Source organism: Wickerhamiella sorbophila (assembly GCF_002251995.1).
Source record: "Wickerhamiella sorbophila strain DS02 chromosome Unknown contig2, whole genome shotgun sequence".
NCBI classification, from domain to species: Eukaryota; Fungi; Ascomycota; class Dipodascomycetes; order Dipodascales; family Trichomonascaceae; genus Wickerhamiella; species Wickerhamiella sorbophila.
In genome coordinates, this window is record NW_020194005.1 from 2,053,008 (window position 1) to 2,080,583 (window position 27,576).

At 51.1% G+C, this 27,576-nt stretch overlaps 18 protein-coding genes across 18 annotated transcripts; 8 read left to right on the top strand and 10 right to left on the bottom strand.

Moving 5' to 3' along the window:
• Positions 1–152: 152 nt before the first annotated feature.
• On the top strand, positions 153–818 carry B9G98_04442 (hypothetical protein; the record flags this gene model as incomplete). The annotated part of the gene is made up of 1 exon (XM_024810999.1): positions 153–818. The coding sequence occupies one exon, from the start codon at positions 153–155 to the stop codon at positions 816–818; it is 666 nt and encodes a 221-aa protein (XP_024666767.1).
• Positions 819–1,048: 230 nt separating this feature from the next.
• On the bottom strand, positions 1,049–1,297 carry B9G98_04443 (hypothetical protein; the record flags this gene model as incomplete). Its single annotated transcript, XM_024811000.1, has 1 exon — positions 1,049–1,297. One exon carries the CDS (start codon positions 1,295–1,297, stop codon positions 1,049–1,051), a length of 249 nt encoding a protein of 82 aa, XP_024666768.1.
• Positions 1,298–1,921: 624 nt separating this feature from the next.
• Positions 1,922–2,665, top strand: B9G98_04444 (54S ribosomal protein L41, mitochondrial; the record flags this gene model as incomplete). Its single annotated transcript, XM_024811001.1, has 1 exon — positions 1,922–2,665. The coding sequence occupies one exon, from the start codon at positions 1,922–1,924 to the stop codon at positions 2,663–2,665; it is 744 nt and encodes a 247-aa protein (XP_024666769.1).
• A 48-nt stretch (positions 2,666–2,713) lies between these two features.
• B9G98_04445 (hypothetical protein) lies at positions 2,714–3,769 on the bottom strand (the record flags this gene model as incomplete). The annotated part of the gene is made up of 1 exon (XM_024811002.1): positions 2,714–3,769. One exon carries the CDS (start codon positions 3,767–3,769, stop codon positions 2,714–2,716), a length of 1,056 nt encoding a protein of 351 aa, XP_024666770.1.
• Positions 3,770–4,323: 554 nt separating this feature from the next.
• On the bottom strand, positions 4,324–7,059 carry B9G98_04446 (Tuberous sclerosis 1; the record flags this gene model as incomplete). The annotated part of the gene is made up of 1 exon (XM_024811003.1): positions 4,324–7,059. The coding sequence occupies one exon, from the start codon at positions 7,057–7,059 to the stop codon at positions 4,324–4,326; it is 2,736 nt and encodes a 911-aa protein (XP_024666771.1).
• Positions 7,060–7,129: 70 nt separating this feature from the next.
• B9G98_04447 (Dolichyl-phosphate-mannose--protein mannosyltransferase 4) lies at positions 7,130–9,349 on the bottom strand (the record flags this gene model as incomplete). The annotated part of the gene is made up of 1 exon (XM_024811004.1): positions 7,130–9,349. The coding sequence occupies one exon, from the start codon at positions 9,347–9,349 to the stop codon at positions 7,130–7,132; it is 2,220 nt and encodes a 739-aa protein (XP_024666772.1).
• Positions 9,350–9,655: 306 nt separating this feature from the next.
• Positions 9,656–10,498, top strand: B9G98_04448 (hypothetical protein; the record flags this gene model as incomplete). Its single annotated transcript, XM_024811005.1, has 1 exon — positions 9,656–10,498. The coding sequence occupies one exon, from the start codon at positions 9,656–9,658 to the stop codon at positions 10,496–10,498; it is 843 nt and encodes a 280-aa protein (XP_024666773.1).
• Positions 10,499–10,631: 133 nt separating this feature from the next.
• Positions 10,632–11,345, bottom strand: B9G98_04449 (Receptor expression-enhancing protein 4; the record flags this gene model as incomplete). Its single annotated transcript, XM_024811006.1, has 1 exon — positions 10,632–11,345. One exon carries the CDS (start codon positions 11,343–11,345, stop codon positions 10,632–10,634), a length of 714 nt encoding a protein of 237 aa, XP_024666774.1.
• Positions 11,346–11,592: 247 nt separating this feature from the next.
• Positions 11,593–12,204, top strand: B9G98_04450 (Swi1-interacting protein swi3; the record flags this gene model as incomplete). Its single annotated transcript, XM_024811007.1, has 1 exon — positions 11,593–12,204. One exon carries the CDS (start codon positions 11,593–11,595, stop codon positions 12,202–12,204), a length of 612 nt encoding a protein of 203 aa, XP_024666775.1.
• A 35-nt stretch (positions 12,205–12,239) lies between these two features.
• Positions 12,240–13,499, bottom strand: B9G98_04451 (IMP-specific 5'-nucleotidase 1; the record flags this gene model as incomplete). Its single annotated transcript, XM_024811008.1, has 1 exon — positions 12,240–13,499. One exon carries the CDS (start codon positions 13,497–13,499, stop codon positions 12,240–12,242), a length of 1,260 nt encoding a protein of 419 aa, XP_024666776.1.
• Positions 13,500–13,752: 253 nt separating this feature from the next.
• Positions 13,753–14,325, bottom strand: B9G98_04452 (hypothetical protein; the record flags this gene model as incomplete). Its single annotated transcript, XM_024811009.1, has 1 exon — positions 13,753–14,325. The coding sequence occupies one exon, from the start codon at positions 14,323–14,325 to the stop codon at positions 13,753–13,755; it is 573 nt and encodes a 190-aa protein (XP_024666777.1).
• A 249-nt stretch (positions 14,326–14,574) lies between these two features.
• B9G98_04453 (hypothetical protein) lies at positions 14,575–16,308 on the top strand (the record flags this gene model as incomplete). Its single annotated transcript, XM_024811010.1, has 1 exon — positions 14,575–16,308. One exon carries the CDS (start codon positions 14,575–14,577, stop codon positions 16,306–16,308), a length of 1,734 nt encoding a protein of 577 aa, XP_024666778.1.
• Positions 16,309–16,381: 73 nt separating this feature from the next.
• B9G98_04454 (40S ribosomal protein S4) lies at positions 16,382–17,161 on the bottom strand (the record flags this gene model as incomplete). Its single annotated transcript, XM_024811011.1, has 1 exon — positions 16,382–17,161. The coding sequence occupies one exon, from the start codon at positions 17,159–17,161 to the stop codon at positions 16,382–16,384; it is 780 nt and encodes a 259-aa protein (XP_024666779.1).
• A 2,238-nt stretch (positions 17,162–19,399) lies between these two features.
• B9G98_04455 (Homeobox protein PKNOX1) lies at positions 19,400–20,206 on the top strand (the record flags this gene model as incomplete). Its single annotated transcript, XM_024811012.1, has 1 exon — positions 19,400–20,206. The coding sequence occupies one exon, from the start codon at positions 19,400–19,402 to the stop codon at positions 20,204–20,206; it is 807 nt and encodes a 268-aa protein (XP_024666780.1).
• Positions 20,207–20,449: 243 nt separating this feature from the next.
• B9G98_04456 (Nuclear cap-binding protein subunit 2) lies at positions 20,450–20,932 on the bottom strand (the record flags this gene model as incomplete). The annotated part of the gene is made up of 1 exon (XM_024811013.1): positions 20,450–20,932. The coding sequence occupies one exon, from the start codon at positions 20,930–20,932 to the stop codon at positions 20,450–20,452; it is 483 nt and encodes a 160-aa protein (XP_024666781.1).
• A 651-nt stretch (positions 20,933–21,583) lies between these two features.
• Positions 21,584–23,182, top strand: B9G98_04457 (Serine/threonine-protein phosphatase PP-Z1; the record flags this gene model as incomplete). Its single annotated transcript, XM_024811014.1, has 1 exon — positions 21,584–23,182. The coding sequence occupies one exon, from the start codon at positions 21,584–21,586 to the stop codon at positions 23,180–23,182; it is 1,599 nt and encodes a 532-aa protein (XP_024666782.1).
• A 219-nt stretch (positions 23,183–23,401) lies between these two features.
• B9G98_04458 (hypothetical protein) lies at positions 23,402–25,645 on the top strand (the record flags this gene model as incomplete). Its single annotated transcript, XM_024811015.1, has 1 exon — positions 23,402–25,645. The coding sequence occupies one exon, from the start codon at positions 23,402–23,404 to the stop codon at positions 25,643–25,645; it is 2,244 nt and encodes a 747-aa protein (XP_024666783.1).
• A 72-nt stretch (positions 25,646–25,717) lies between these two features.
• B9G98_04459 (Anaphase-promoting complex subunit 3) lies at positions 25,718–27,547 on the bottom strand (the record flags this gene model as incomplete). The annotated part of the gene is made up of 1 exon (XM_024811016.1): positions 25,718–27,547. One exon carries the CDS (start codon positions 27,545–27,547, stop codon positions 25,718–25,720), a length of 1,830 nt encoding a protein of 609 aa, XP_024666784.1.
• Between the last annotated feature and the right edge of the window lie 29 nt (positions 27,548–27,576).

Here is a 27,576-nt window from a genome sequence, read left to right on the forward strand (position 1 = left end):
GAACCAGAAAATTAGAATCTATGCCCGTACTACCCGGTGCCCAACTCATTACTCAATCTGATTGAGAACGCACAGCCAAGCTTCTTTGCTGGGCTCAAGTTGTGTCTTCCATCCATTCTCGTCCGGATCACAACCAACCTAGATTATTAACCATGGCGAAGGGCAAAGGTGGCGACAACAGCAAGAAAGCGGCTGGACAGGGCCGAAAGGCAGAGGCGGCGGCTCGTAAACAAGCTGAAGCTGAGACTCAAGCTGCTGCAGAGGAGGATCAGGTATGGGAACAGGGATCCAAGAAGAAGAACGCCAAGAAGGAAGAAGAGGAAGCCAAGCGCGAAGAGGCTCGTCGCAAGAAGGCCGAACGAGAGCAGCTGTTGGAAATGGAGGCTGCTGAAAACAAGAGCAAGCCCCAGAGCTCCAAAAACAAAGGCCGCGACAAGATCCTGGCCCGCCGGGGTGGTGGGATCGACGCAGCGCTGGCCGCGGCAGAAGGTGGCAGTCTGAGCGCCCGCAATATCGATGATGCTATTTCCGCGCTTCAGATCGCAGCCGGTAAGGATACAGACAAGGCCGAGCGCCATCCCGAGCGCCGGTTCAAGCCCGCACTGCGCGCTTACGAGGAGCGACGTCTGCCCGAGATTCGCGAGGAACACCCTGGTCTTCGCTTGAACCAGTACAAGGAGCTTATTTTCAAGGAGTTCGAGAAGAGCGCGGAGAACCCCTTCAACCAGGTCTCGGTCGACTACAATGCTAAGCGAGGGGATGTCCGAGAGGCATTAGATAAAGCCAAGAAAGCTAAAGAAGATCGCCTTCGCGGTTGACGAAGGTTTTGTAGAATTATCTGGTATATAATAGCTATGAGACACGTTACGTTCGCTCGAAATGGCCGCACACAGTAACACCAGCGTCCATCGATTTCATAACGCTCACCTACGGTTAAATTGCTGGGCCGATGGGATACCTCGGAAAATCTGGGGTCGGAGGGATACAAAAAAAAAGATGGGGAGAAGAAAAGCAACACGAGTGCCACTGAACAAGTAGCGTAGCAGTCCTAGTTTGAAATAGCGACGGAAACATCCACCGAGGCAGCATTCGCCTGGCGTCGGGGGCTACGGACAGTTTCCCGCACCAGCAGCTCTAAGATGCGCTGAATATAAATATTGTCCGTGTCAAAGTCACAGCAGAAAGTATCAAAGTCGTACTCAGACGGCACCTCCTCTTCCTCCTGCCACTTCAATTTCTGTATTACAGTCCGAATGTGCTCCAATTTTCGCGCCAATATCAGCTCGCTTTCCTTCATGTGTGTAGTGCAACCAGTCAGAAAGTTGATAGTAAGATAATGCCGGTTAGATAAGCCAGGAACCGACGCTGCTGCTCAATTCTCCCAGATCCGCGTCAGGTAAGTTGCGCTGAGGCGGCGTGGAAAAAAGCTTGCTACAGCGGTGGTGGGCAGCTATCAAGTCTAAAAAAATCTAAGACTCTGAACGATTCAGTGCTGGGCTGTTTGACCCGTCTACTCCCAGTGATATTTAAATATACGGCTTTTGTCAGGCCTCCAAATAATCTTTCCACTGCCAAGCGAGCTGGAGGCGGAGATGCACGAGCATCCGATTAAGTAATATACTTGCAGACGTTCCCCCTCCTTTGCGTCATCAGTTCCCTTTGTCTAAAACATTCCCGGTCGGCACTGTGAAGATCCCAGATTGTGGCCAGTCATTGATAGGGCGCGGCCAGGGGCTAATTCATGTAAAAATAATGTTTCTCGTTGTAGGGCATGGGCGCCGCCCCTTTTACGGGTAATATTTAGCACGCTCTCTTATTTTGTAGTAATAGCCCTACAACACCCCCAGGCACCTATGAACTCGCTCACTAAGCAGGTCAAAAAATCGTATCGACTCCGGTGAAATTTCAGTGTTGGTAGAGTATGCCGCGACTAAGAAACCTTCAACGTGTGCTTCAGCACTCAAAGCCACCCAAGCCTATTATTCCTCATGCCCGCGAGATCAAGGCGCCCGTGGCTGTTGAGCGGTCGGCTGTCCCCGATCCCACCGCTTATTCCAAGCACTCACAAAAGCTTTACGACATGTTTGTCGAGGACGTCGCAGCCAACAGACCCCATTTCCCTATCGGTGGTAAAGAAGTGTACTTTCCTTGGGCGCCCATCACCCTTCTACGACCCAGCGCCAGAATGACACCTTACCAGGCCCAGTTCGTCGTTCCTTTGAACTTCAACAAGTTGGACCTCAGAGATTACCTCTGGCATGTTTATGGCCTGCGTGCTCTCAATATAACGACTCAGGTTAAGTGGTCCCAGTGGCATCGTCAGGGCTACTCCCGCTATCGCACTCCTCAGGTCAAGAAGATGATCATCGATATGGACCAACCGTTCATCTGGCCTGAAGTCGATACTGCCGCGGAGGAGTCTCATCAAAAATCCACAAACTTGACTTTCACCAAACACGAAGAGGAGCTTCGTGACAGACTCGGTTCTGACAGCACAAAACCAGCAAAAGCATTCGATGGCTTGCTCGGCCCTTACCCGGCTGCTCCGAAGCCCTATGTTCCGAAAAAAATCAAAGCCAACATGGCCAATCTGCGCGATAAAAGCTCCAAGGCCGTGGACAAAAAATCTGAGGAGGAGCTGATCCGCCGGTTCACTCAGCTTTGACCCACTTGGTAGATGATGATCTCTTTGTATATAATCTGTCTAGACTGCCTAACATACCAGTGTTAGAGAAGAACCTGCTACACTCGATGCCCTTGAGATCGTACGGGGCTGTACAAACATCTCAGACACAAACGTTACCACCTGCTGCCGCCGCGGAGAAGTTGCCGACGAAAACACAAGGCTTATGCTCAGTGAAAAGTCGTGATGCAGGTGGGGTAGCTGAATGGTACCCACAGTAATGTTGCTTATTCTGCTCGCTCCTAGTAACCAGCCAAGATCTATACCTTTCCTGGTGATCAGCATGTGTGGTGTCAACACCACTAAGGGGTGCGATATAATAGGCTTTTCGGACCTGACTTGCGACGAAAGGCAATAGACCTTGGTGTGCTCTTGCACGCACACAGAAATACGGTCAATAAAGATGGCATGCTCAATATTGCTTGAGAGCCAGAGACCAATAAACGACTCTGTGTAGTGTCCTAACGCTAGCCCAGATGCAGGGTATGTAACTCGGCAGGTCACCTCCACAGGTAGATTTTTCTTCTTTGCTAGAAATCCTGGGATAGTTAAGCGTGGCTCACATACGCTTAACACGAATTTTTGCTGCTTCACGACCTCCCGTGTAGGGACGTTTAGAGAGCGAACAGAAGACGGGATGAAGGCAAAATTAAGCTGGCCGACTATAGGCTTCTGCAGCTTCGAGCACCTCTCCACACGTGCTCTTACATGCCAAAAAACTCCAGACATGTCATTTTCTTGGTTGAAGGACTGTGGCAGATCTACTTCACTGTCGGGGAGCGTGAACTCAAAGGGAAACGTGTATATGCCTGGCCTGAGAGTCAATTTCTCGACGTTTCGGGCAGCTGAGCGCTGGAACTCTGGAAAAAGTTTCCTGCGACGTTGAAACAGATGTTGGTGCTCCACAAACTGCGTATGATCGCCAATTGTAGCATAGGCCACCACTGTACAACGGCAATACACCTCAATAGCCCGGAGGGTAAGGTTTCCAAAACAGGTCAGTGTAACAGTGCCTGAAATTTTATCACCGTTGGTATATACTCGGTTAGTCTCTGCAAACCGCACCAGGATGCTGGCCTCAGGCATTGGTTGGAATGAATCAGGCGCCCCTAATTGGGAGTAGCAAATTAGATCCTCCTTATGTGCAGCCCTCTCTCAGCATAGTAAATCGCCCAATGTGACTAACAGAGGACTAGAGAATTTGAACGATGCATCATGTTTTGACCGCACTAGAACTCAAGATACAGAGCGTTTTTTGGAATCAAAACTTTACTGCCAATGAATTTTTTTTATTACATCTTCGGTAGAGTTTACCCCATCTTTTTTGGATGACTTTCAATGTTCTCCCTACAACCGCGAAATTTCAGTTGCTGCCGATCCCTGCGTCATCTTACCTAAAGGGCTTGTGACAGGGAGGCTTTCCCAAGAGGCACTGCAGCTCGAAGCGCCCGAATGCCGTGCCTCGAAAAATTTGCCAGAACGGCTTTAGCGCGTCAAAACTTTTTTAAAAATATATGCTCCTGTAGATATTTGGCCAAAACGAAACAACATGCTCCAGCCGGCACCCTCGCGCGGTCTACAGCATCGCAAAGAGAATCAACTTGTAGATCACACAGAGTTTATATTCCTGCTGATTCTAGCTATCTACGTACTGTGCCTTGTGCACCACCTCTACCGCGGATCCTCATCTCCCCTACTTCCGATTCTTGTAGACTGAAAGGCCGCGAAAGTAAGAGAGTGGTACGAAGCTCGCTCAACTGCTCTTCTTCGTGAACCCGGCGGGCCATAAGCTCCCTTTCAAGCTGTGCAACCCGCACAGATTGATCGTTATGTGCCGCTTGTAGTTGAGCAAACTTGGTACCTTCTGATGCTTGAACTTCAGCAGCAATAGTTTTAGTGGTGAGCTGAAGCTTTCGCACACGATCTTCCAGCTTGGCGTTGCTCTCATCAAGCTCTGCCTTTAAGCTTGCAATTTGTTTGCGGAGAGGTCCAACTTCTTGACTGACCTGTGCTCTCACCGACTCTAGTTCCATCACAGTCTCGTGGTATTTGGCCTCATACTCGCTGACCTCGTAACTATTTGCCATTGGCTCATCGGCCTCCACAACAGTGGCCTCTTCTGTCTGTCTCTGGTTCAGCATAAGTTCATTTTCTTGAGCATTAGTTTCAATCTGGCTGGCAAGCTGGTGGAACTCTTGGGTGATTTGAGAGTAGTCCTCTTTAAGTTTATCGATTTCAGCCTTCTTTTGATCAACCTCTGTAGTCACGTTAATCAATTGTTGTCTCAACTCCCGATTTTTTTCCAATAGACTGGACTCATATGCTGTCCTATCTCGAAGACGAGTGCGAGCAACCCTTTGAGCTTGTGAATGCTCGTCTTCAATTTTGGCGAGTCGGGCGTTTAGTTTTTTGTTTTCCCCTGATAAATACTCGATCCGAACTTTGGCCATTGCAAGTTCGCGTAACTGTTTTTGAAGACGCACTGCCTTACGCTCTACAATGTGCCGGGAGAAATTTGCGAAATCCAACTCGTTTTTATTTAGCAGTAATTCTCGCACATAGTAGTCTACCGAGAAGGCATAATGCTTTCGTTCGTCAATTGGGTTGAGAGTTGGAGTATTTTGTAGGTTTTGTGTCTGGATCTGGCCTACTGGGCTTCCATGTGCGCCAACTGTTTGGGGTGCGGGGCTCATACTTTTTCGAAGTCTGGCAGATGTATTACTTGAGCTGCGGTCACGATTGGCATTACGGCCGCGGCCGTTAGCATCAGATGAGGACGAACCTTCTGCTAGCGCGATTGTGGTTTGCACAACGGGGCTATCAACCTGGGGATTGATGGGCGAAGCCGGGTTCGATGGCATGAGCATCGTCAGCTTGGGGCCTTGGTTGGATCCCGGGTTTGGCGGGACAGTAGGACTCTGAGCAGGCGATGTCGCGCTTAATCTGGGCGTATTTGGGCGAGTACCAGACTCGCTATTCGTTCCTCTCCTGGTTATTCTGCTTCCATTGAAAAGTCCCGTAGAATTTTGTTCAAGGCTTGACATGAACAGTTGCTGGTGCTGATTCAATAGTGACTGGGATGAAGACTCAAAATTACTGTTAGCACACTCACCCGGTGCCATTGGTAGCTCATCCTCCGCGTTGCCAACAGCTTGCATCTCCATGCACAGAAAGGTGATTCCTGCTGCACTGGCGAGCTTTTGGAATCGTGCAGAAGCACTAGAGATTTCTTGTTCAGCAGTAGATGTTAGGAGTAGTGGGTGCAAGGTGAACTGTGGGAATATCTCTTGGGCTCTCTCTGAAATGAGGAATCGGTCCCAAGGTGAGCTGAAGTTCAGAGTATAGTTGGCCTTAGCAAGGTAATCATCTGCATGGCGACAAAAGTTTAATGTGTTGTTTGGAAACAAGGCATAAAGGATATTAAACAAGGGTGCTGCATTGGGCTCGTGAGCTCTGAAAACGGGATTCAGAGTTTCCCAATCAGACTTTTCGGACCCATCGTTTTCGAGATCATTGTCGCCTGCTGGAGATGTGAGCATCGAATCTGTCACTGACGGGAGCCAAGAAGACATTCTACCGTAACATGCTAGCAGACGGGGTAGCAACTCCACGAGCTTGTCAGAAACATGAGGTAGAACCATAGCAAGAGTTCTTGATGCAATTTCAACAGAAATGTTGCAATTGTCACGCTCGATGCATTTCATCAAAAAGTCTAGAACAGGCGTTCTCGCAATACGGAATAACTTTCCATTAGGCTGTGATGAGACAAGTTCAGACAACAGTTGCAACATAAGCAGTCTGTGCTTTGACTTCACAAGCTCCTCGTACATGACATTAAGTAGTGCGTCAAGATGGCGAAGGCCGTGACCAAGAAGTAAATCTCGAATGTTGGCCCGAATGTATCTGGCCCTTTCCTCAGACTCTGGTCCCATTGCATCCAGAGACAACAGTTTATTGGGGTTGCCCACATATATATCAATGAGGAGCCGCATATAGAGGGCACTGTTCTCGTGGTACACCACTTTAAGGTCCTCGTCGTGATTGCCTTCAAGAATGGCACCAATAAATTGACGACTCAGCGACACAATGACATTACTCTTTCCGCCAGAATCAATAGCAATTGGAGCTAGGATATTGAACCAGAATCGTAAATTGTCGTTGTTGATAAGACATGGGGCTAAACGAGCCAGCGCCTGGAGGAAGACTACATTGAGCTCTTTTGACGACCCCATAACCGTCACAAGGGTATCATGAAGCTTTGCCGACTTAGAGGCATCTGTAGGCATCGTCCGTTGCCAGTACGCATCGATATCCTCTTCGTGAAGCACGCCATCGGCTATACTAGCCTCCAGCTCTTTTTGAAGTTGGGGTGCCATGACTAAGTGGATGGGCAAGACGAGTATGAAATGGTGATGGGGGGGGAAGTTGGATCCTATTTGAAGTAAATTATCTGTTGAAATGCAAAGCAACAGCACCGATCTGGCGGGCTCTGACTTGCTCGGGGGTTAGTGGCCATCCGTAGGTCAGTGGGGCCACCCAGAAGAAGGTTAGGAGCATGCCAATTGAAGTTAGGGCTGTAAATACCTTCATGTATTTGTTCACCGTGCGAGGAGACTCTGAAGTTTCCTGTTGGAGGAAAATGATATCTGCCATTCCGCCGACAACAAAGCTGGCAATGACATGAGCCGGCAAGTAGTGATGGAGGAACAATTGGCGGTGCATCGTGAAGAAGGGGAGGTAGTGGAAGGCCCAGGCACCGAAGAACCAAGACACTGTTTTGTAAAGCTTGCGGCGCGCACGGACACTGAAAAGTTCAATGCCGCGCAATTGCAAAAGCTGATCTGCTACCACTGACACGATGAATGTCATAAGGGCAACTAGCTCGAGGTACCAACCGAAATAGTTACCCATCAAGTAGATCTGGGATTTTGTTTGGTCCTTGGTCCAATAAGAGACTCCACGACGCAGTAGGGGCCAGCTCTTGGGCCATGAATTGTAAGGGTGGTCCTGAACAAGGTTATTGTTGGACCTGAACATGTGGTCCTGCAGCTCGGCGTACTTAAACAGGAAAGGCATGCTGCCAAAGCCTGCCGACTCCTCGTCCCGCTCGGGAATCCGCGATTCACGGTCTTCTAGATCAATGATATCATCAAACGTCCAGATCTGCGAGCTACCAAAGTCGGTGTTGCGCGGAGCGTGAATATCGACCTGGTTGAATCCCCAATCAGGTAAGGTCTTGTCACTTTGGCGCAAGTAGGCGTTAGTGTTGGGGTGACGGATGCGGAACGTCGTTACTTTTGTGTAGGCCTGACCAGTTGGGTTCTCAACGAATTCAAGGTCCCACAAAGTCTCGTTGTATCGCTGCACAGCCTCGTCTCCGGTGACGGTCGTAACTTCTTGATAAGCGGAATAGTTTGGTGAGGCCACATCGTGGGTCAGAAGATAGCTGTCAGTTGATGGATGGTATAAACGAACGGCCTGGCGACCAACAAAGGGCATGCGGCCGCGGTGAGCTTCAGGGATATCGTTCTCCGGAAGGAGCTGCCAGATGTTGTTGATATCATCGTGGGTATATCCTGTCACTTGCTGTCCAGCAGACGAAATGCGGTTGTCAGGGTACTGACGGGGATAGTGATCAGGGTGCGAGTGCAAAAACACACTAGGGTTAGCGGTCGACTTGATGGTGATTCTATCGTAAAAGTGGACTTCCAATGCCTGCTGGGTCAGAGGATTCTCGGCCAGAGTTGACTGGAACCGTCGGCTCATAAAGCTGTCGCCAGGTCCCGAGAAAGTCAAAACCTTGAAATGGATGTAGAACCAGATCAAAAAGTAGAAGAATGGAAGCAAGATCAAATAAAACGCACGGGTCCGGAAATGACGGAAAACTGTCCTCATTGAATTGCCGTTTCGAATATCAGCAATGCGCCATAAATCACACACAACGGATGATCCTACCGACAAGAAAGCAAACAGACCAACATACTTTGTTGACATGACCAAAGACAAGCTGAGGCCGGTCAACGCGAGCCAGATCGTCCAGCCCCATGTGAAGGGCTTACGCCAGGACTTGAGGAAGCGGATATAAAAGTAGAGCGACAGAATAAACGTAAACACAAGCGTACTGTCAAGAAGAATCAGTCTGCTGTGCAGAATTTGCGCATTGTCAAGGGCAACCACGAGAGAAGATAGCGTGCACGCGGCGACGGAGAACCCGGTCTGCTCCATGATGCTAAACACCAGCGGAACGACCAATGCACCCTGCCATGCGGAGACCAAACGGTACGCAACGTATGGCACATCCTCAGGGTACACCATGCCAATATTCTCGAACTTGAACGCGCCATTGTAGTTATTCATCCACCCCACAAATGCAAGCAGCAATTTAGCGAACGGAGGGTGCAAATCAAAAAAGTATTTGCGTTCAAGATAGTGACTCGCGAATTTTCCAAAGTGAACTTCGTCGAAAACAACTTCGTTGGGGAACTCCAATTTGTGAAAGCGAGTGACAAAGGAAATCGCGGTGACGATGAGCTTGGCGATCAGAAACACGTAGTTCGAACTCGAAGCCACTTGTTTGGCGCTCTGGTGGACGACCGGTGCAGGTGTTTTTCCCACAGCAACCACCTCGTCGGTCTTTTTACGTGTTCTTCGCTCTTTCACTACCATGACGTGATTACTTCCCGGAAAGACAAGTAGTCAAGTAGCTTAGTGCTAGAGCACGTATTACATAGGCCAGGATGTAGGTGACAACTCTACTAAAAAAATATCGGAGCGATCCAACGTCCCGAGTTATTCTACAAAGCTAAACAAAAAAAGCCAAAAAAATACCGACCAATTCGCGCTAGTTAATCTAGGCTGCGTGAATGCTCACTGGTCTTTTTCAGTACACCTCCTATTTTAGTCAGTTCGGGTTAGGGCCCAAACTTTCGCTTTTGCAATATGCGTTTCTTTTCGACCGCAGCGCCAATTAGAATGGCTATGCGTGCCACGGTACGGAAGGCTACTACACCTGTTAAAAAGGCTGGTATCGCCGGAACGTCCCGTGCGGCGGCCGCCTCGCCCAGTCGCGGGGCTGCTCGTCCCGCTGCCGCTGCTGCGGCAAAACCTGCTGTTTCTGGTGCTGAGATGGCCACGCCGCCTGTCGAAGCGGCTGATCTAGCGGCTGAAATCGCTCGCAGTGTACCTGAGCTGCCGAGAAGAAGCGAAACTGCAAGCGATGCTCCTGACCTTTCTCTGGACGAAAGCATGGTGGCGAGCCTCGAAGCTCTGGAAAACGGCAATGTGCGCCCTGACGAGCCAGAAGTGTTCAATGGCGACTGGAGCTCCAGTTTCCAGGGATTGGGATCGGCACCGTTCCCGCGGGAGGTCTCTGATGTGCTCCTCGCCCCTGTAGTGGCTGGCGACGTGGAGATCACGCCTGACGGCTTAATTTATCTGCCCGAAATCAAGTACAGGAGAATTCTTAATCGTGCCTTTGGTCCGGGTGGGTGGGGCATTGTCCCCCGAACCAAAACGTTGGTCACAAAGCGCAAGGTCACCAGGGAGTATGGCCTGATCTGTCTGGGTCGGCTGGTGTCTGTGTCCCGGGGTGAGATGGACTATTTCAGTGCTGAGGGTGTCACGACTGCCATGGAGGGCTGTAAATCAAATGCGTTGATGCGGTGTTGTAAGGATTTGGGAATCGCATCCGAGCTGTGGGACCCGTCGTTTATTCGTGAGTTCAAAGCTAAACATTGCGATACCAAGTACTTTGAGAAGAAAAAACGCTTTGCCTGGAAACGTAAAGATAGACAATGGGAGTATCCGTATGTATAAACTATTTAGTTGAGCCGGCCGGAGGGTTGTGCATGCTAATTAGCTTGTGCAGCCATGGGTCCTGTCACATCTCTTACAGCGGACGATAAATAGTAATAAGAAAAGAATATATAGAATACGAACAGCAGCTAAATCACCACCAGCCTCTACGCTTTGCCTCTGTGTTTGGACTAGCAGGTAGTCCAGTAGAGACAGCCGACGAGTCAATCACATCGTAGCCGTCACTGTCCAGCCCATCATCCCTCAATTTCTCCAGAGATGCAGCCAACTCAAGTAGCTTGCTGTACTTTTCCTGGTACGCCTTGGGGGCCTTTGGCGGAGACTTCCAATTGGCAAGAAAAGCCCCCAGCTTGTAGTCTGAAGGTACTGGAAGGCTGAAGCGGGAGTATAGCGATTGCGATATCGACAACACTTGCTGGTCGGGAGCAGTTTGGTCAGAGCCTGACAGCTCAGTCATAGCAATTGAGAAGCCCAAGTAGGAATTGAGATAGTGCGCAACGATATTGCGTACTCTAATGTATGCGTTGACGGCAAACGCGTCCAGAGCTCCATTGTGCTGATCCAGCCATGGCTCAAAGTAGCTCGTATACAGGAAAATAGCACCTTTAGTCTGCGGCAGTACCAGCCAGAGCAGGGTGAAGAATCGCAGGTAGCCATATAGGGGGACCAAGCGGAGTAATGGTTCGAACATTGCCTCAAAGGAGAGACCTACTCCCAAAACGATCCAGTACATGAGCCAAGGTCGAAGTAGCGAGAGGTCGTTAGCAGCGAGTGCTTTGTACGATGCAATCACTGGAAACACAAGTGATACAGTACAGGCACTGAGAGAAGAGAATAGACCGAACATATCAAAGTGGCGATTAGGCAGCTACATGGTTTATGGAAGGCAACAGGGAATACGCCCCAGGGCCAGGGCATATCACGGGGACAACTCCCAAACCGGGCGCTGCCCACACCGACCTTAATTGACAGGTCTTTATTTCCCTTCATTTCTTGCTAATTCCCCCGCCGCTTTTCGTTTGGGCCCAAATTCTCTTCCTGCAAGGTCCCTGCAGCTGTCACTTTAATTAGGAAGCCAGCGTATCTAATCCTGCATGGATCCGTTGGACTTGAGCGCGTACGACGTTCCGTCTACGCCGGAAAATGTGCCAGAAATACCCGTGGAGAACAACGAGCAGAACGAGTTTGAGGCGCTAGGAGTCGACGATGACAATTTGGGTGTCGAGGAGTCTGCAACGGCCGGTGCGACGCGCAGGCCCCGGGCTAAAATGGACAGTGAGCGGATACTGAGCAAACGAGGGCTGCCGACACTGCAAAAGACCATGCTCCGTTTCAAGTTCAAAGGTAAAGGTCACGAAAAACGCGACTTAACAAAGCTGCTGGGCACTTACCAGCTCTGGGGGCACAAACTGTATCCCAAGGCCAACTTCGAGGACTTTCTGATTCTCTGTAGACGCGGTGGCCGGGATACTGCAATCAAAACATACAGAAAGAAAATGCTTGACGAAGAAAAGTACGGATCTCGAATTCCAGCGCCGGACGCGGAGGAGCTTCCTGCTCAACAGGCAAAACCAGTGCAAGCACACGAGCCCGTGACGACAATCCCCTCTCCTGAATACCCCGATATGTCTGAGTTCCAAGACGTCGAGCAAGATGAAGACTCTCTCGCAGCAGCTATGGAAGCATACGAAGAGATGGGATTCTAATTTATATGTAGAGCTATACTCGTTCGTGTTCTCTTTCACTCGGAGTTGGACTCGTCTAAATAGTCAACGAGCTCGTCGATGATCTCAACTGTTTCCTGGGGATCCGCAATCCAAACCGTAGCGGCAACAAGCCGTGCCTTGAAATCGTTGGACCCAATAGATGCAAACTGATCGCCAACGTGCAGAGTGCGTTCCATAGCTATACCACCCAAGTACCGCTGAAGGCACAATACGCCAAAGCGCTTATCACCGACATCAACCCAGACATCGTGTCCACCGTTGAATGCACAAAAGTACAGTTCTTTGGCGGCAGGTGAAGCAGACAGCGAGTGCTGAACGTTCAAGACGACTTCCTCGAGGTTCTCTCGCGGGATCCGCTTGCCCTTCAGGGGGATCATACCAATTGAGCGCTCCTTACGATACAAAGTTGCCGTATGGGTCATACTGAGCACCTCGATCTGACGCTTGAGAACCTGCTCGGCTTTATCAAGCAGCTCGGAGACTGCATCTTCTCTCCAGGCAAGCATCTCGTCAAGTGCCCACTCTTCCCGGTCAATATAGCGCAGTCCGCCGATATCAGGGTCCAATCGGAACAGGTAGTTGCATTCACCGCCCATGACCAGCAAATTGGCCTTGTACTCGTGGTCTAGGTTGGAATTGAGAACCGCATCAATGAGAGCCCCGAAGCGGACCAAGTACATCTTGCCAGAAGGATCGGGGTAGCCTGCAGCAGTCACAATGCCAATAGCTACTCCACGCTCCAGCAATGCCAGAATTCGAGTGATCTGAGGCGACCCCTCCTCGAGATTCGCACCGTCTTCATAGAGGGTCACGTCACCATCGAACGTTGCTAGCTCCAGCCGAGTAATTGGCTTAGCAAGAGCCATTGCTTGTGCCGTATTAAGAATCAGTCGCACGTCGTTGAATGACGGGGCCACCATCCTGCGCTTGCTCAGCGCGCGTTTTTCATCTTGGACGTAAAAGGCCCGTTCCAGGGGAAGCCGGGTGAAAAAGTGGCCAACGGATGGCACCATCTGACGCAGCCGTCCAAGATCCGCGTCATTGAGCGACTGGTAGTAGATCTGGTCGGCAATCAGCTGCTCCAAATCACGGAAAATCTCGGCGTAGCGCCGACGGGCTTCAGCAGATTGCCTCGAGTCATCTCCGATCCGGAAGTGGTTGCTGGAGCCAGCATGCAGAACAAACGGGACCGTCAAGAGACTCTTCGTCCACTCTATAAACTCGTCTTTACGATGAGCCTTAAGTGCATAGTCCACTCTGTATCTACTAGTCATAGTTAAAACGTTGAATAGCGTTGACTACTCCCTGTCTACATAAGCGGGGCTGCAGGAGGCTGCACAGGACCCGGCCGAAACGAGCTCAAAGTGATGTTAAGGTAGAACTTTCAATGATATAGCGGCTATATGTTTACCAAAAGAATAATAGACGGCAAGTCAAATGATATATAATGAGCAGTCAATGCTGTGGAGAGGAAATTATGGGTTTCAACGTTTTTTTTGGGAGCAAGCGATCCACAGTGGACGCAAATCAATCGCGAACGAACTGCTTGGCAAGATCGCCGAGCTCTTCAATAGTTTGTGAAAGCGGACGGCGCTGAACGAGCTCCCAGAAGCCCTGGCGAGGGTGCTCCTCGGTGATGGGCACGTTGACGGTATCAGAGCCCAAAATAGACTGCTCGTGGCCGCGGTTGAAGCCCCACTCGAAGGCGGAAGCAACAGTTCCCAGAATGAGCGCACCACCCAGCGATTTGGCCACAGAACCCCGCAGGGAAGCCCCGGCGATGGCGCCGGCAGCAGCACCACCAGCAAATGCGTTAGCCGCGGTCTCCTCACCACGCAGGTTTGCGCTTACGGCCTCAGCAAACGTGTATGAAGCGCCAATAAGAGCGTAGGTCGCAACAGGCGCCATGGAGCCGCGCAGACCGCCCAGTAGAGTGCGGGATGGGCCCAGAGAATTTTTGACCAGCACGACGTTCAGACCGAAAAACGCACCAACAGCACCGGCCTTTGCCGACGCCAACAGCGTGTCGCGCTTGGCAAAGTGCGGCAGTTCACGCTCGCCTGCCAGCGACGGATACTTGGTTCCTCCGATGCTACTCATGGCCAATGAAAAGTAATAGTAAGCAACGATTTTACAAATCTATTGGCTGAGCGGAGGGTGCAGGTGGGAGGTGAGAGGAGAAATACGGGGTTGAGGTTTGTGGGCTAGTTTGAGCGGCAGAGTCGTTCCGATCTGTCTGGAACGGCGGCTGGCCCAAAAAACCGCCGGGATTTCGCTCTGGATAACGTTTATGCAGCTGCGGGGGCGGGCTGCCTACAACCGTCTCGATTAGGCAGCACTGTTTTCGATATGCTCAAACACTTGCTTCTGGCTTCGCTTGCCACAGCGGCAGTCATACCAATTGGAGGCGAGCACGCGTTCAGACAGCCGAATTCCAAGGAGCCCGTGACACAACCTACCCGGCCGCTGGTTTGGGGCGATTTCAATGTTTTGCACACCACAGACACCCACGGATGGCTGGCAGGCCACCTTCTGGAGGCCAATTTTGGAGCTGATTGGGGAGATTTTGTGACGTTTGGTCAATTCCTTCGCCAGAAGGCAAGGAAAGAGCACAGAGACCTGATTGTTGTCGACACGGGGGACCGCCATGACGGAAACGGTCTTGCAGATGCCAGTGATCCGACGGGGGTTTATGCCGAGCGCATTTTCAATTACGGCGATTATGATCTCGTGACGATCGGCAACCACGAATTGTATCGTGGCCACATTGGGCTTCAGGACCGCAAGATTGTTGGCAAACATTTCGGTGAGCGGTACGTTGTTTCGAACGTCGAGGTGCTTGATCCGACAAACGAGTGGGTCAGTATGGGCCACAAGTATCGGAACTTCACGACAGAGGGTGGAAGGCGTGTTTTGGGGTTGGGATTCCTGTTTGATTTCGACGGAAACGACAAGATCGTTTTCAAAGTTACCCCCGTAGCCAGTGAGATTCAAAAGCAATGGTTTCAAGATGTGCTGCAAACTATCGAGTATTATGATGCGGTGGTGATCATTGGCCATATTCCAGTTCGCGATTCCCCCGAGTTCCCTATTCTGTTTGATGCTATCCGGAAAGCTCACCCTACCATCCCCATCCTAATGTTTGGGGGCCATTCCCATATTCGTGATTTCAGAGTATACGATAAGAACGCTGCTGCTTTAGAGGCCGGTCGCTATTGCGAGACAATTGGATGGGCGAGCGCTGATCTCGAAGATGTTGGGGATGATGGATTATCCTTTTCCCGCAGCTACATTGATTTCAACACCAACTCATTGGCGTTCCATGCAGGAGTTCCCCACGACAAGTTCACCAGCCATTTAGGGCGTCAGGCCTCGAGTGACATTACTGGAGCTCGTGCGTCACTCAATCTCGACCAACGCTTAGCCTGCATCCCTCAAACGTACTATACAGACCGTGCTCCCTTTCCGTCGTCAAAGTCCATTTATACATTGTTTGAAGACCACATTTTGAACTTGCTTGAGCCCAGCCTCGTCGACCGATCGAACGTCCCTCGTTACACTCTTCTCAACACTGGCGCTGTTCGTTTCGATATGTTCAAGGGCCACTACACCAAAGATTCGGGATACATTGTTTCGCCATTCGCAAACAAGTGGGTTTACATCAAAAGAGTGCCCAAGCACGTTGCCGACGGTATTTTGCCGGTCATCAACCAGGAGGACAAGGTAGTGGCATCACATACACGCATGCTGTCACAAGTTGCATCTGAAGAAGCCCACGCCGAAAGCGTACATTCCAAGGGCTATCATACGTTTGATGATTTGGGAGATGAAGGAGACGACACAAAGCACATCCCCTGGAAGTTCTATCCTTTGCCCAATGCGATTCAGGCCAAGCGCAATGTGACGGATACAACCACACATGTTGACCTGGTGTTCCACGACTTTATGGCGCCTTTTGTTGCCAAAGCGTTGAAGAAGCTGGGCCACCAGCAGGCGTTTAAAGTCAAGCCGTACGGCGGCAAGCACATTATCGAACTCATCCCAATGCACTTTGGCAGCCCCAGCAGTGAACAGTGCCCGTAGTAGTAGAACACAATGGATACTAGTATACTTTGTTTAGCATCACTATTTGATTTATTTTGCCTGCTGTCATTATCTAGGCCTGAGCACGGCGCTTATCACGCTCCTCAGCGATGGTCAGCTTGATGCCCTTGCCCTTAGGCAGGGAGATGAGAGGAGTAGCACCCTCACCAATAACAAAGACGTTAGAAAGACGGGTGACGAAGGTGTTGTCAAGAGCGTCCTTAATGTGGACAATGTCAAAGCCACCGTGGTGGTGCTCGACGTGGGTGATGACACCGACGCGGCCAAGAGAGTGACCACCGGTGACCATAACCAAGTTGCCGGCACCGAACTTGACGAAGGACTGGATCTTGCCGGTGGCAAGGTCGATCTTGACGGTGTCGTTAACCTTGATCTCGGGGTCGGGGTAGCGGATGGTGCGGCCATCGTGTGTGACGAGGTAAGGAATACCCTTCTTGCCGTACTCAACACGGCGAACCCTGCCGAGCTTGTACTGGGCCTCATCTTCAGTGATGCGGTGGATAGCAAAGCGGCCCTTGGTGTCGTAGACGAGACGGAAGTTCTCGCCAGTCTTGGGGAGAGAGATAACATCCATGAAACCAGCAGGGAAGGTAGCGTCAGTGCGGATCTTACCGTCAACCTGGACCAGACGCTGCATCAGGATAGCAGTGACCTCACGACCGTTGAGGGCATACTTCAAACGGTTGCGCAGGAAAACGATCAGAGGCAGAGACTCACGCAACTTGTGAGGACCGGCGGAAGAACGGGGGGCGTAAGTGCCGGAAAGCTTGTCCAACATCCAGTGCTTAGGCGCAGCGACGCGCTTCATATGCTTCTTAGGTCCACGGCCCATTTTGTGTGGTGTATGGTTTCGGAGTTGGTTCAATCTTTCATTATAGAGTGGGCTGCTCGAGTTCGCCAGTGACTGCGACTAGGGCTGCCTAGGGCTTAAACACACTATATATCATTATATATGCTTCGGACCCAACACCCCCTCCTCTTGGGTGGGTGTAGGTTTTTGTCAGATTCTCGCCGCTGACAAATATAACAGTCAGAAAATTGCACATTCGTCTATTGGTTGGGTCGGCAAAATAGCTGTCCGTTATTTGCTAACCCACTTTGTTAGTCAGCCCCCCCTCTATCGACTAACGGAATAACCTAACCCTTACAGATACCTCTACATGCCCAGTTAATTCGCTCTACATGTTGTTACAGACATGAGCGCGTCGTTGTAGGCTCGCACGCCGAACTGAAGGGGTCGCGGCTGTGTATGAATCGGACAACGGTGAGGGACCCAATGTTTGTAAACAATGAATCTAAAAGGCTAGATTCTATCTTGAGATCTTGTCCGGACCCACCTCAGAAGCAGCGAATGAATTCGTGCTGAAATTTGGATGCGCCCATTACCGTGCCAAGGTTTGGTTTTTGCACCACCTGAGTGGTCTTTGTCTGAAGTTGCACAGCCCGCTGATCGTTACCTTAAACATACATAGGAATCTGCCCGCCTTCAAGTCTCCTAAGAGATATGCCATGCGTAGCACGGTGCAGGTGACAGCGCAGCTCTGAATGCATACAGAGGTGCATGCAGGTGGTTGGTGGACACGCATTGACATGAACTCAATCGCCGATGTACAAACGCCCAAAACACATTTTGATTAACCAACCTCTGACACTTGCCAGTAACCAGGTGAAAACACATGTCACACCTGCAGCTTTCATTGTGAGTCCAACTGGTTTACTGCCTGCTCGAAAGGTGCGGAGCCTTGCGCTAATATAAATAGCCCAAGCTATGCATCGAGAACTGCCTTGCTATCGCGACTGTTTTAAGATGCCAGGTGCAATGACAAAGCTATACGAAAGCTGGAGAATACTGAACTTTCATTGGTGGGCGTTGAGGTATGTTGAATTAATGTGCCAAGGTGTAGCTGTGTGGTATTGAAGATGCGATCTTTTTCTCGCTCGAAGATGCCGTGCATAAACGTATGTCTTGTGCCTGGAGATTGCGATTATTTGTACAAATGCATGTATTCAGCAAAGGGATAGGGGTTTCGAACTGCCAGGTTGAGAAGTCGTCATTTGGGGAGCATCTAGAAGCACGTCCACGATGAATGAGGGCATGTGAACATAGGGCGTTGGGGAGGTTTCAAGATGGCAGATTTGAAACCCTTTGACCGCAGGGGTTCTGCAGGATGACTACTGGGCCACACACAGCGCTTCGTGAAGATCGTTTCCCAGCCAATTTACGTCAATGAATGCCTTGTACCTGAATCTTGCGATTTTTGATCGGCTGCAGTCGTACTGCAAGGGCTAGGGTTGGAGTCATAACTAGCAACCGCAAGAATGTACAGACTGTACAGGGGTCATGTGGAAACCATGATGAACAAGAGGGATGATCCTCGAGCGTGTTGTCTGTTCAGGAAACCAAAAAAATTCAATTATCTGCAGCGATTGCTCAACTGCCTGTTTGAAAGCCACCTTGTAAACCGAAACGCCAAACGCCTCAACGTGATGCAGGCATGCACGTCTAGGCAACCAACATCGACCCTAGGGTCCTGACACAATGACCACAAAACTATCGCAGCAGCGTAATTTGTGCGAGACACGGCGCAGCTCGTGGGCAAAAGAAAAAGGGAAATGGGCAGCTACTGCTGCAGAGCATACCCTGAATACCAGCTCACTGTTTTCTGCAAGCAGTCTAGTTTGCACGTCAGTGTCATGTCTGCAGGTTTACTGAGTCAGCGATAGCATAAACTCATCATGTATCGGTAAAAGGTTGGCGCTGGTGCATGCATGAGCACCTCCCGCTCTGGGCTCGGGGGCCAATGCATGATGGCCCTACCCTGGTGCCAGAGTTAAATACTCTCCTTTGAGCACACGATGGCTAGAGCCCACCAGTTTCTCACTTGCCTGATAAGGAAGCTTTCACTCCAGGCGGCCTTGCAGTCATTTTCTTAGCATAGTCAGGCATTCGACTTGCGTCAAACATTTCAAAACCCACTACCCACCCCATTGGGAGCCATAGTTCATAGTGCTGTCCTTGAGTGTGAATCCATCAGACATTCCTTTTTCACCGAGGTTCGAGCCTTTGGCAATGATGTCTCAGAGGCAGCATACAGTCCAGCTTCCGTCCATCACGGAGATGATGCGGGAAATTCAGCCAACCTCAGATACTCTGGGAAAGCTCCGATTCAGGGACGATGACGAGCGTATATGTCTAAAGCCGTTCGTTTTCAGAGACCCGAATTCTCCAGTAGAGAGCCCCTTACAAGTAGTCTCGAAGTTCGAGTCTACGGCGCCACCTATTTTACCTCTGGAGCCACCTATTCCTGATTTGCTATGTCGATCACACAAGTACGTTGAGCAACAATGTGAACCGTCCAACCAGGGGCCACTCATGCCCCAAGAACCGCACTCCCTGCCCCCAGTGCCAATACTGGCGTCACCAATATCTCACCAACCGCCTCGAGTTGTTACCCCACCCATGACCTACGCTACTAGCGTGGGGTCTGCTGCGTATAGCAACGGCGCAGTTGCTGGCTACACTATTCAGCAGCCGTTTCCTGCTTATCCCTTACAGTCCCAGTGGCCAGCAAAGGTCAGCAAATCAACCCAACCGCACGCACTAGGCACTCCTCCGCCGATTGCTGCTTTCTCGCCAAAGTTCATCAGCACGTCGCCACCGACCTCTGGGCGACGGCGAGGCAACCTGCCCAAAGACGTCACCAACATTCTAAGACAATGGCTGAACTCACACCTCGACAATCCGTATCCCAGCGAAGAAGACAAGCGACAGATCATGAGGGAGACCGGGTTGTCCATCGTCCAGGTATCTAACTGGTTTATCAACGCGCGGCGAAGATCATTGCCCCCCGAGCACCGTCGTCGTGTTCGTCGCTGAAGTCCTTCCCAGGCTCTTCTTATGGTGCTGGCAATGCCCGCTGCTGTGGCTTTTCCCCAGCTCTAGCGTCGAAAATCACAAAAACATTGATGGGGCTTTATTTATCTTGAGACACTCGGCCTTTAACCGCCGCACAAAATGTCACGACCATGTCATGAACTTTTCTTCCAAACCATAGAGTAATAATATAATGGTTTCACTATTTGCAGGGCAATGCAAGTCTAAACGGGAGCTTTTGCGAGCTCAGCGCTGGCGGTTCTTGCCGTAGCCACCGCGGCCGGGGTCGTAGTCCTCGCGGAACTCGTCACGCACCTGGCCGCCCGAGACGCCGCGGCCAAACTCGCGTCCGTCCACGAACCCTGGGTCTCGATCTATTTTGATAATTCGGTCGTCTAGTTTAGTTTGGTCAAGATAGCGGACCGCGTAGAGGCTGTCGAGATGAGACTCGAACTCAACAAAGCAGAACCCACACGGGGTGCGCTCGAACCTGTCGAGGCCCATGATGACCTTCTTGACGGGGCCTGCTTTGGAAAACAGCTCGTACACCTGCTCCTCAGTGGTGAAAAAGGACAGGTTGCCGACGTACAGGGTGGAGGAGACCTTGGCCTTTTCGAGGTCGACTTCGCCCTGTTTGGATCTGCGGGCCTGGCGGAGAAGGTACTCGCCTATCTGATCAGTTCTCTCGGTTGAGTGCACGCCGAAGCGATCCACTGCCTCAAAGTTCATCCCCGGGAAACGCTGGACAAAGGAGATGCTGAGCAGAAACGAGCTGCAAACGCGGATTAGTCATTCGCCTTTGATGTGTGACGATCATTTCGCCCGCTGCATGACAACCATGATCAGCCTGGCAGGCACACTGACACGTATTACATGCGTGTAACCCAAAAAAAATAGACAGCAGGAGGCGGTGGTTCGGCTAGCCGAGCCTGGTGGCGGAACCAATCTATCTGCACTTCATTTCTGCTCACGCAATTGAGCGGTCCCCATACTGGCCCTGGCTTGTGTTTGTCTTCGCTCCAATTGACTCCTGTGGTATATCCTGTCTGCCAAGTATTTATTCCGGTACTCCCAATTTACGCGGCTTGGCACCAGGCGTTGTGGGCTGAACGGTTGCTCAGTTAACCGTCCCCTACATCTCGCAACTCAAAACGTGGGGAGAGCCATGGAGGTCTAGGGTAAGGGCTTTCCAGTGGGAAGGGGCTCAGCCGCTACACCTGGGGGATGGTGGTGGTGGTCGCACGGGGGAAGTGTTTGGTTTGTAAGCGACGACTTACCCGGCTGCAAATTATGCGATTAGTGATCCCTATAAAACTTTAGTGGCCCCCAAAAGCGTAGGCCGTGCCCAGGTAGCATAATCGATCCGACTGCTCTTCATTTATGGGACAAACCCAATCAAGAAATGGAGAGGCACGAACCGAGCTGTCAATAATAGCAAACGATGATGATGAGCCGGGTGGTATACGTGGTTTAAACCTCCACTCAAATCATCATCATCGCCCCAAAAAGCTGCCCGTTAAACAGCCGGCACGCCCCCTCAGAATAGATTCTCATTCTCACGATAGCCTTTCTATTTCACCTCTCCGCGTCGATTCTCGTGACCCTCTGCAGGACGTCGCTGAGTTGGGCACGCCTTCATCGTTTTCTCCTGGACGGGAATTTAGCGGACGGTCGTTTTTAGCCCCCTCCCAGTCCGACAACGAACCTGGCAGCATTGCATCCACGTTGGACAGTTATTTGGGACGCAAGGCGTCTCCGTCAATCTCAAAAAGCCAGGCCATGGGTACCGTTTCAAACCAGCATGGGGTATCCGCCGCCGAAGCTTTAAAGGACGTTACTCCTCGTGCCACACCACAGTTAATCCCAAAACTTAGCATTAAGGACCCGCGAATTGTCCCGCCAAACTCTATTGGATCTTCTGCGACGGCCGGTTCTTTGACGTCTGGGTCAGTGTCGTCTGGCGACTCGCCAATGACTTCACCAGAGAGCTCAGACGAGGATCAAAGTATGGCCGAGCGGATTGCTGCTCGCCACGTCATGGCCGCCCGAAATGTGCCGTCGGCTCCATCTGCATCAGGCATCCCCGTGAACCGTCTTATCAAGAGAATTTGTGTTTCCGGGCTGCAAAACCAGCGGGCCTTCTGCATGAACCTCGATGAAATCAATAGCGTTTGTCGAGCTGCCTCCGAGCTATTTCTGTCGCAGCCAGTCCTTCTGGAGCTAGCGACTCCCGTCAAGGTAGTAGGCGACACTCACGGCCAATTCAAGGATCTTATGCGTATTTTCCGTTTGAGCGGCATGCCCCCCAACACAAACTATTTGTTTCTGGGAGACTATGTCGATCGCGGCAAACAGTCGCTTGAAACAATCATGCTCTTGTTCTGTTTGAAGCTCAGGTTCCCCAACAACGTGTTTTTGCTCCGGGGAAACCACGAGTGCGCAAACGTTACCAAGGTCTATGGGTTTTACGATGAATGCAAGCGCCGCAGCTCATTGAAGGCGTGGCGAAGCATTGTCGACGTGTTCAATACTCTTCCTATTGCAGCCACTATTGGCTCTAAAATCTTTTGTGTCCACGGTGGCCTGTCGCCTAACTTGACGACCCTGCAGGACATCGAGCAGATCTCGCGCCCCACGGACGTGCCAGACTCTGGCTTGATGAGCGACCTCATGTGGAGTGACCCGGACCCTCAGGTGAAGGAATGGGCCGACAACGACCGCGGCGTCTCGTACTGCTTTGGCAAACGTGTCTTGGACCAGTTCTGCAACCGGTTCAAGTTCGACCTCGTGGCTAGAGGACACATGGTAGTGGAAGACGGTTACGAGTTCTTCGGCAACCGCAAGCTGGTGACCATTTTCTCTGCGCCCAACTACTGCGGCGACTTTGATAATTGGGGAGCAGTCATGTCTGTGGATGAGAATCTTTTGTGCTCGTTCGAGCTTTTGGAACCTAATAAAAAACCCTCCAAGCGGTCTTGACCTAGGAACCTCGCAAATCTTTTTTTATCTAAATTATACACTTAAATCACTCTTATACGAATTAAACTTTCTCATTATTAATCTTTCAGCGCAAATTAGCCGCACGATACGAAACTAGGTCCTCGACGCTCGTTTCTGCAGGCATCATACGCATTGCGGCTGGTTTCTTCTCAATTGGGCAAGCCCATTTCGTAATAGGTATTTTGCTGAACCATCGTCATGTGGAGTCCTTACGCTGACAAAGATCTGCATCTTTTTCTCCCCATGACCGAGCCACGCGAATACCTAGTAGGGATTCACGAGTTCATAGGCCGTAATGTGGATGAGCTCGATATACGAAAGGGCGAATACGTTGAAGTGATCGAGGATGACCGCGAGTTTGGAGACTCCTGGTACATTGGCCGCAATTTGAACACAGGCAAATCTGGGCTGTTCCCCAAAGTGTTTACTGCTTCGGTTGCTGCACCTCCGCGAGATCTGCTGGAGTATGCCACGAATCTCCCTGATCCAGAGTTTGAATTTGGCGACACACAAGACCCCCAAATTGAGCGGGCGCAGCCCTCACATCTGGCCGCCGCCGCCCCCGCAACCCAGAGCGTCCCGGTTCCTCCTGCGCACTATAGGCTGAATGGAAGTAAGGAAAGCGTTACTGGGTCTGAGTCTACGGGGTCTGAGTATGGGCGTTCCAGCAACAGCGTGTCAAAAGCCGGTCTATCTGTCGATACTTCGGGCCATGTCCCCATTCAACAGCAACAGAACCATTCGTCCGCGAGTGTAGGTGCACTTTCAGCAAGTGTTACGGCAACTATGAGCGATATAGACGCCGCCATTTCAGAAATCGCCGCACAGGGCCCGTCTCTCGACGCGATCGGGTTTTGGACGCCCCACGATGTGCAGCAATACCTTCTTTCCAGAGGCTACGACGCGGCTACCGCCCATGCATTTGTGAAACATCGAATCACGGGATTGATTCTACTCGAGCTGGACCTGGCACATTTGAAAGAGATCGATATTACCAGTTTCGGGACCCGATTCGAAATCTCAAAAGAGATCAAGTATCTCAATCGTGTTGTCGAGCAAACCGGCCAAGTGTTACCGGCGGCAAGTACACCTACCTTACCGCAGGTATCGCAGGTATCGCCTATCCAACCCAGTGAGGCGGGCGAAGATCAGCCCTCGACTCCGTTGTCCGCGCCCACCAACGTTGCTTGGAATGGTGATGGACCCCATCAACTTAGATCGCCCTTCTCAGATTTCCCAGAAACCCCTACTGGCGACTTGTCAAAACCCCAATCTGACTTGCCAGCTTTGCAGTCGCCTCTGAATGCTACGACACCAGCAACTTCAGGCACCGTCGTGGGGCGCCACAAATCCATGAGATCTTCTGAGTTTGAGGGCCTGGAGCGTTGTGAAACGCCCCTCTCTGAGTCCTCTGAGCATAATGTCAAAGAAAATGAGAAAACCCAAATCCAAGCACCACCACTTTCAACCCCTACAAGCACTACGAACCCGCAGGCGGGTCATCTGTCTCCGGCTGCAGCGGCAGCGGTGGCCGCTTGGTCTCCAAACACCCCTACATTGCAAAGCCAGGCAAGCCAGTTTAGCCACCCGAATCAATCGGGCGCGGGCAGCCGTAGACCAAGCCACAAAAGCAGCCACATTCGAAGTGCCTCGCACAATTCATTGGAAAAACCAGAGAGCCCATCATCACAAACCACGCCTCCCGTGCGGCCCGACCGACCGAAGCGTAACAACACGCTTAAAAATTTCCGTTCTGCGTCTTCACAGTATCTCCGGCCGAATTTGGTCAAGCAGAAAACTTCAGCATTCACTGAAGGTATTCAGCAGACCACAGCAGAAGAAAGCGCACGAACAGCCCAATGCTCGGGTTGGATGCAAAAGCGGGGCGGCATGGGAGTCGGCACCTGGAAGCAGCGGTTTTTCACTCTACATGGCACTCGGTTATCTTATTTTACTGCATTCACTGATGATAAGGAACGTGGGTTGATTGATATCACAGGTCACAGGGTAATGGCTGCTAAAGAAAATGAAGACAAGCTTATTTCTCTCTATGCGGCTGGAGTTGGCGCAGGACGCTATTGTTTCAAGCTTGTGCCCCCTGCTCCGGGCTATCGCAAGGGCGTCAGTTTCACTGCCCCCAAAACGCACTATTTCGCGTGTGAGACAAAGGACGAAATGAGAAATTGGATCTCTGCTCTTATGAAGGCCACTATTGAACGCGACGAGTCTGTCCCTGTTATCTCGTCGTGCACAACTCCCTCTGTGAGTCTTCCTCGCGCCCAAGAGATTGTTGCCGAGCGCTTGGCTGCCGAGCTGTCCGAAGAGTCTGGGGAAGATACACAATCTATTCCTTCGTCTCAACCGAATACTGATACCCCTCCTCAAACGCCTGCTTTTAGTATGCAAAGCAGCCATTCAGGCTCCGCAGGCACCGGCAAGTGACACCCAACCTGACCCCCCCACAATTTTTTTCTAATTTTATTTGCTAATATAACTCTCCAAATAAGGAACAATCTACGATTTCTCAAGAAGGTCGATCTGCTGTTTCACGCTCTCTTTTACCTTGGGGTCCAACACAGCAGCCTGGGTCAAGTGCTTGATAGCAAGCTCTCGATTGCTGAGTTCCATGTAAACTTCACCGAGAAGCAAATGCACGTTCGCCTCCTCGGGCACCAGAGAATGGAGGTATTTGAGTTCGACCAGGGCGGCCGGGTATAGACGTGCGGCCATAAAGCTCTGGGCTTTCTTGTAGCGGGCTACTGCACTGGAGGGTTGCAGTTTACAGGCTCGCTTGTAGTATGTCAAGGCCTGGGGGTACATTTCCTGTGCTTCGAGACAGGTGCCCATAAAGCAAACGAGAACAGCATTATTAGGATTAAGGCGCAAAGCTTGGCCAAAATGATGTTCTGCCCATTTGGGCGAGTCCATCTTTATAAATACAGTACCCAAACCATACCAAGCATTGTAATGGGTAGGATCTGCCCTCAGTGCCAACCTGAAAGCGTCTTGAGCACTCTGGAGTTTTTCTTCTGCAACATACTCGTGACCTTGCAAGGTATAGGCGTAGGCACTTTTTGGGTTGATATGTATGGCCCTATCGAAGCAGGCGATTGCTCGTGAGGGGTCCTGTTGAAGAGAAAACGAATTACCCATTACCACCCACGGCTGCCAAGCGAGACGGTCAATTTGTATCAGCTCATGAGCAAGGAATCCCAGCTCTGCTTCGCGTTTCAGATGCCAGAGTACGGTCGAGTAATATTCCATATCTTTGAGTCGATATGGGTCGACTTTTCGTAGACGTTCATAAATAGCCGCCGCCTCCTTGTAATCTACCAGCTCAAAGTGGCAGCGGGCAGCAACTGCCAACATGTCTGGGCTTGCTTGATGGGGATGCGGCAGTTGTGAAATAGCTTCAAGGGCCCGCTTGCATTCGTAGTTGGCCAGATACTGGTAGATTGATGCTATTGTTTCGGCAACATTGGACAGCGAGGTGGGCTTGGTCACATGCGGAGGGGGCATTGGTTCGCCTAGGCCCAATGGCGATCGGCTAGACACACCAGGCATAGTTAGGTTCAGTGGCGTGGAAGGAGTCTTTGGGGACCTGTCGTCAGCTAAAGATAGAGGCGGACGTTTCAAAATTCGACGACGGAACGGAACCAAGCTCTCTTTGACCGACGGTGTTTCCACTAGGGCTGGGGCCCGCGAGCGCGCTGGGGTCAACTGAGGAGAACTGTCTGCGTCTTTGAACAATTGAAGGCTAGCTTCCACTTTCGACTTGGAATTCGAAAAGATAGCCGGTGTCAAAGCAGAGCCTGTTGGCTTTGGAGGAAACAGCAACCCAGTCGATGCTGCTAACTGTGGGGGTTGATCCGGGGGCGGTTTGAAGACATTGGCCGTATTCAAATTGATGGTGCGGTCTTGGCACAACGCAAGAACGTTTTCCCATAGCCATGGATCCGACTTTGCCGAGTGCGCGTACATTAAAGAGGCATTATCATCACCGCTTGCCGCGTACAGTTTCCCCAAGAGTAATTCAACTGCTGCGCGGTCTGGAATGCCCCGCTCGCCTGACGGCTCAATGCCATTGCTTCGCACAGTTTCCAAAGCACTTATCCCGTCGCTGTAGGCCTCTAATTTGAGGCAGCTCTGAGCGTAAACATACGCGCAGCCCAAGTGCGTACTTCCTTTCGCAGTGTGCGCTGCTGCAGCGTAGCGTCCCTGGCGGTACAGCACGAGTGCGTAGAGGTGTCGTGCTGCCGGGCTTGGCTCAGCCGCCAGCTTTTGCGAGGCAAGAAACTCTGCTCCGCCTATCAGGTCCAAATCAAGACACCGCCAGACATCCATGAGTAAGAGCTTTGGGAAAACGGCTTCTT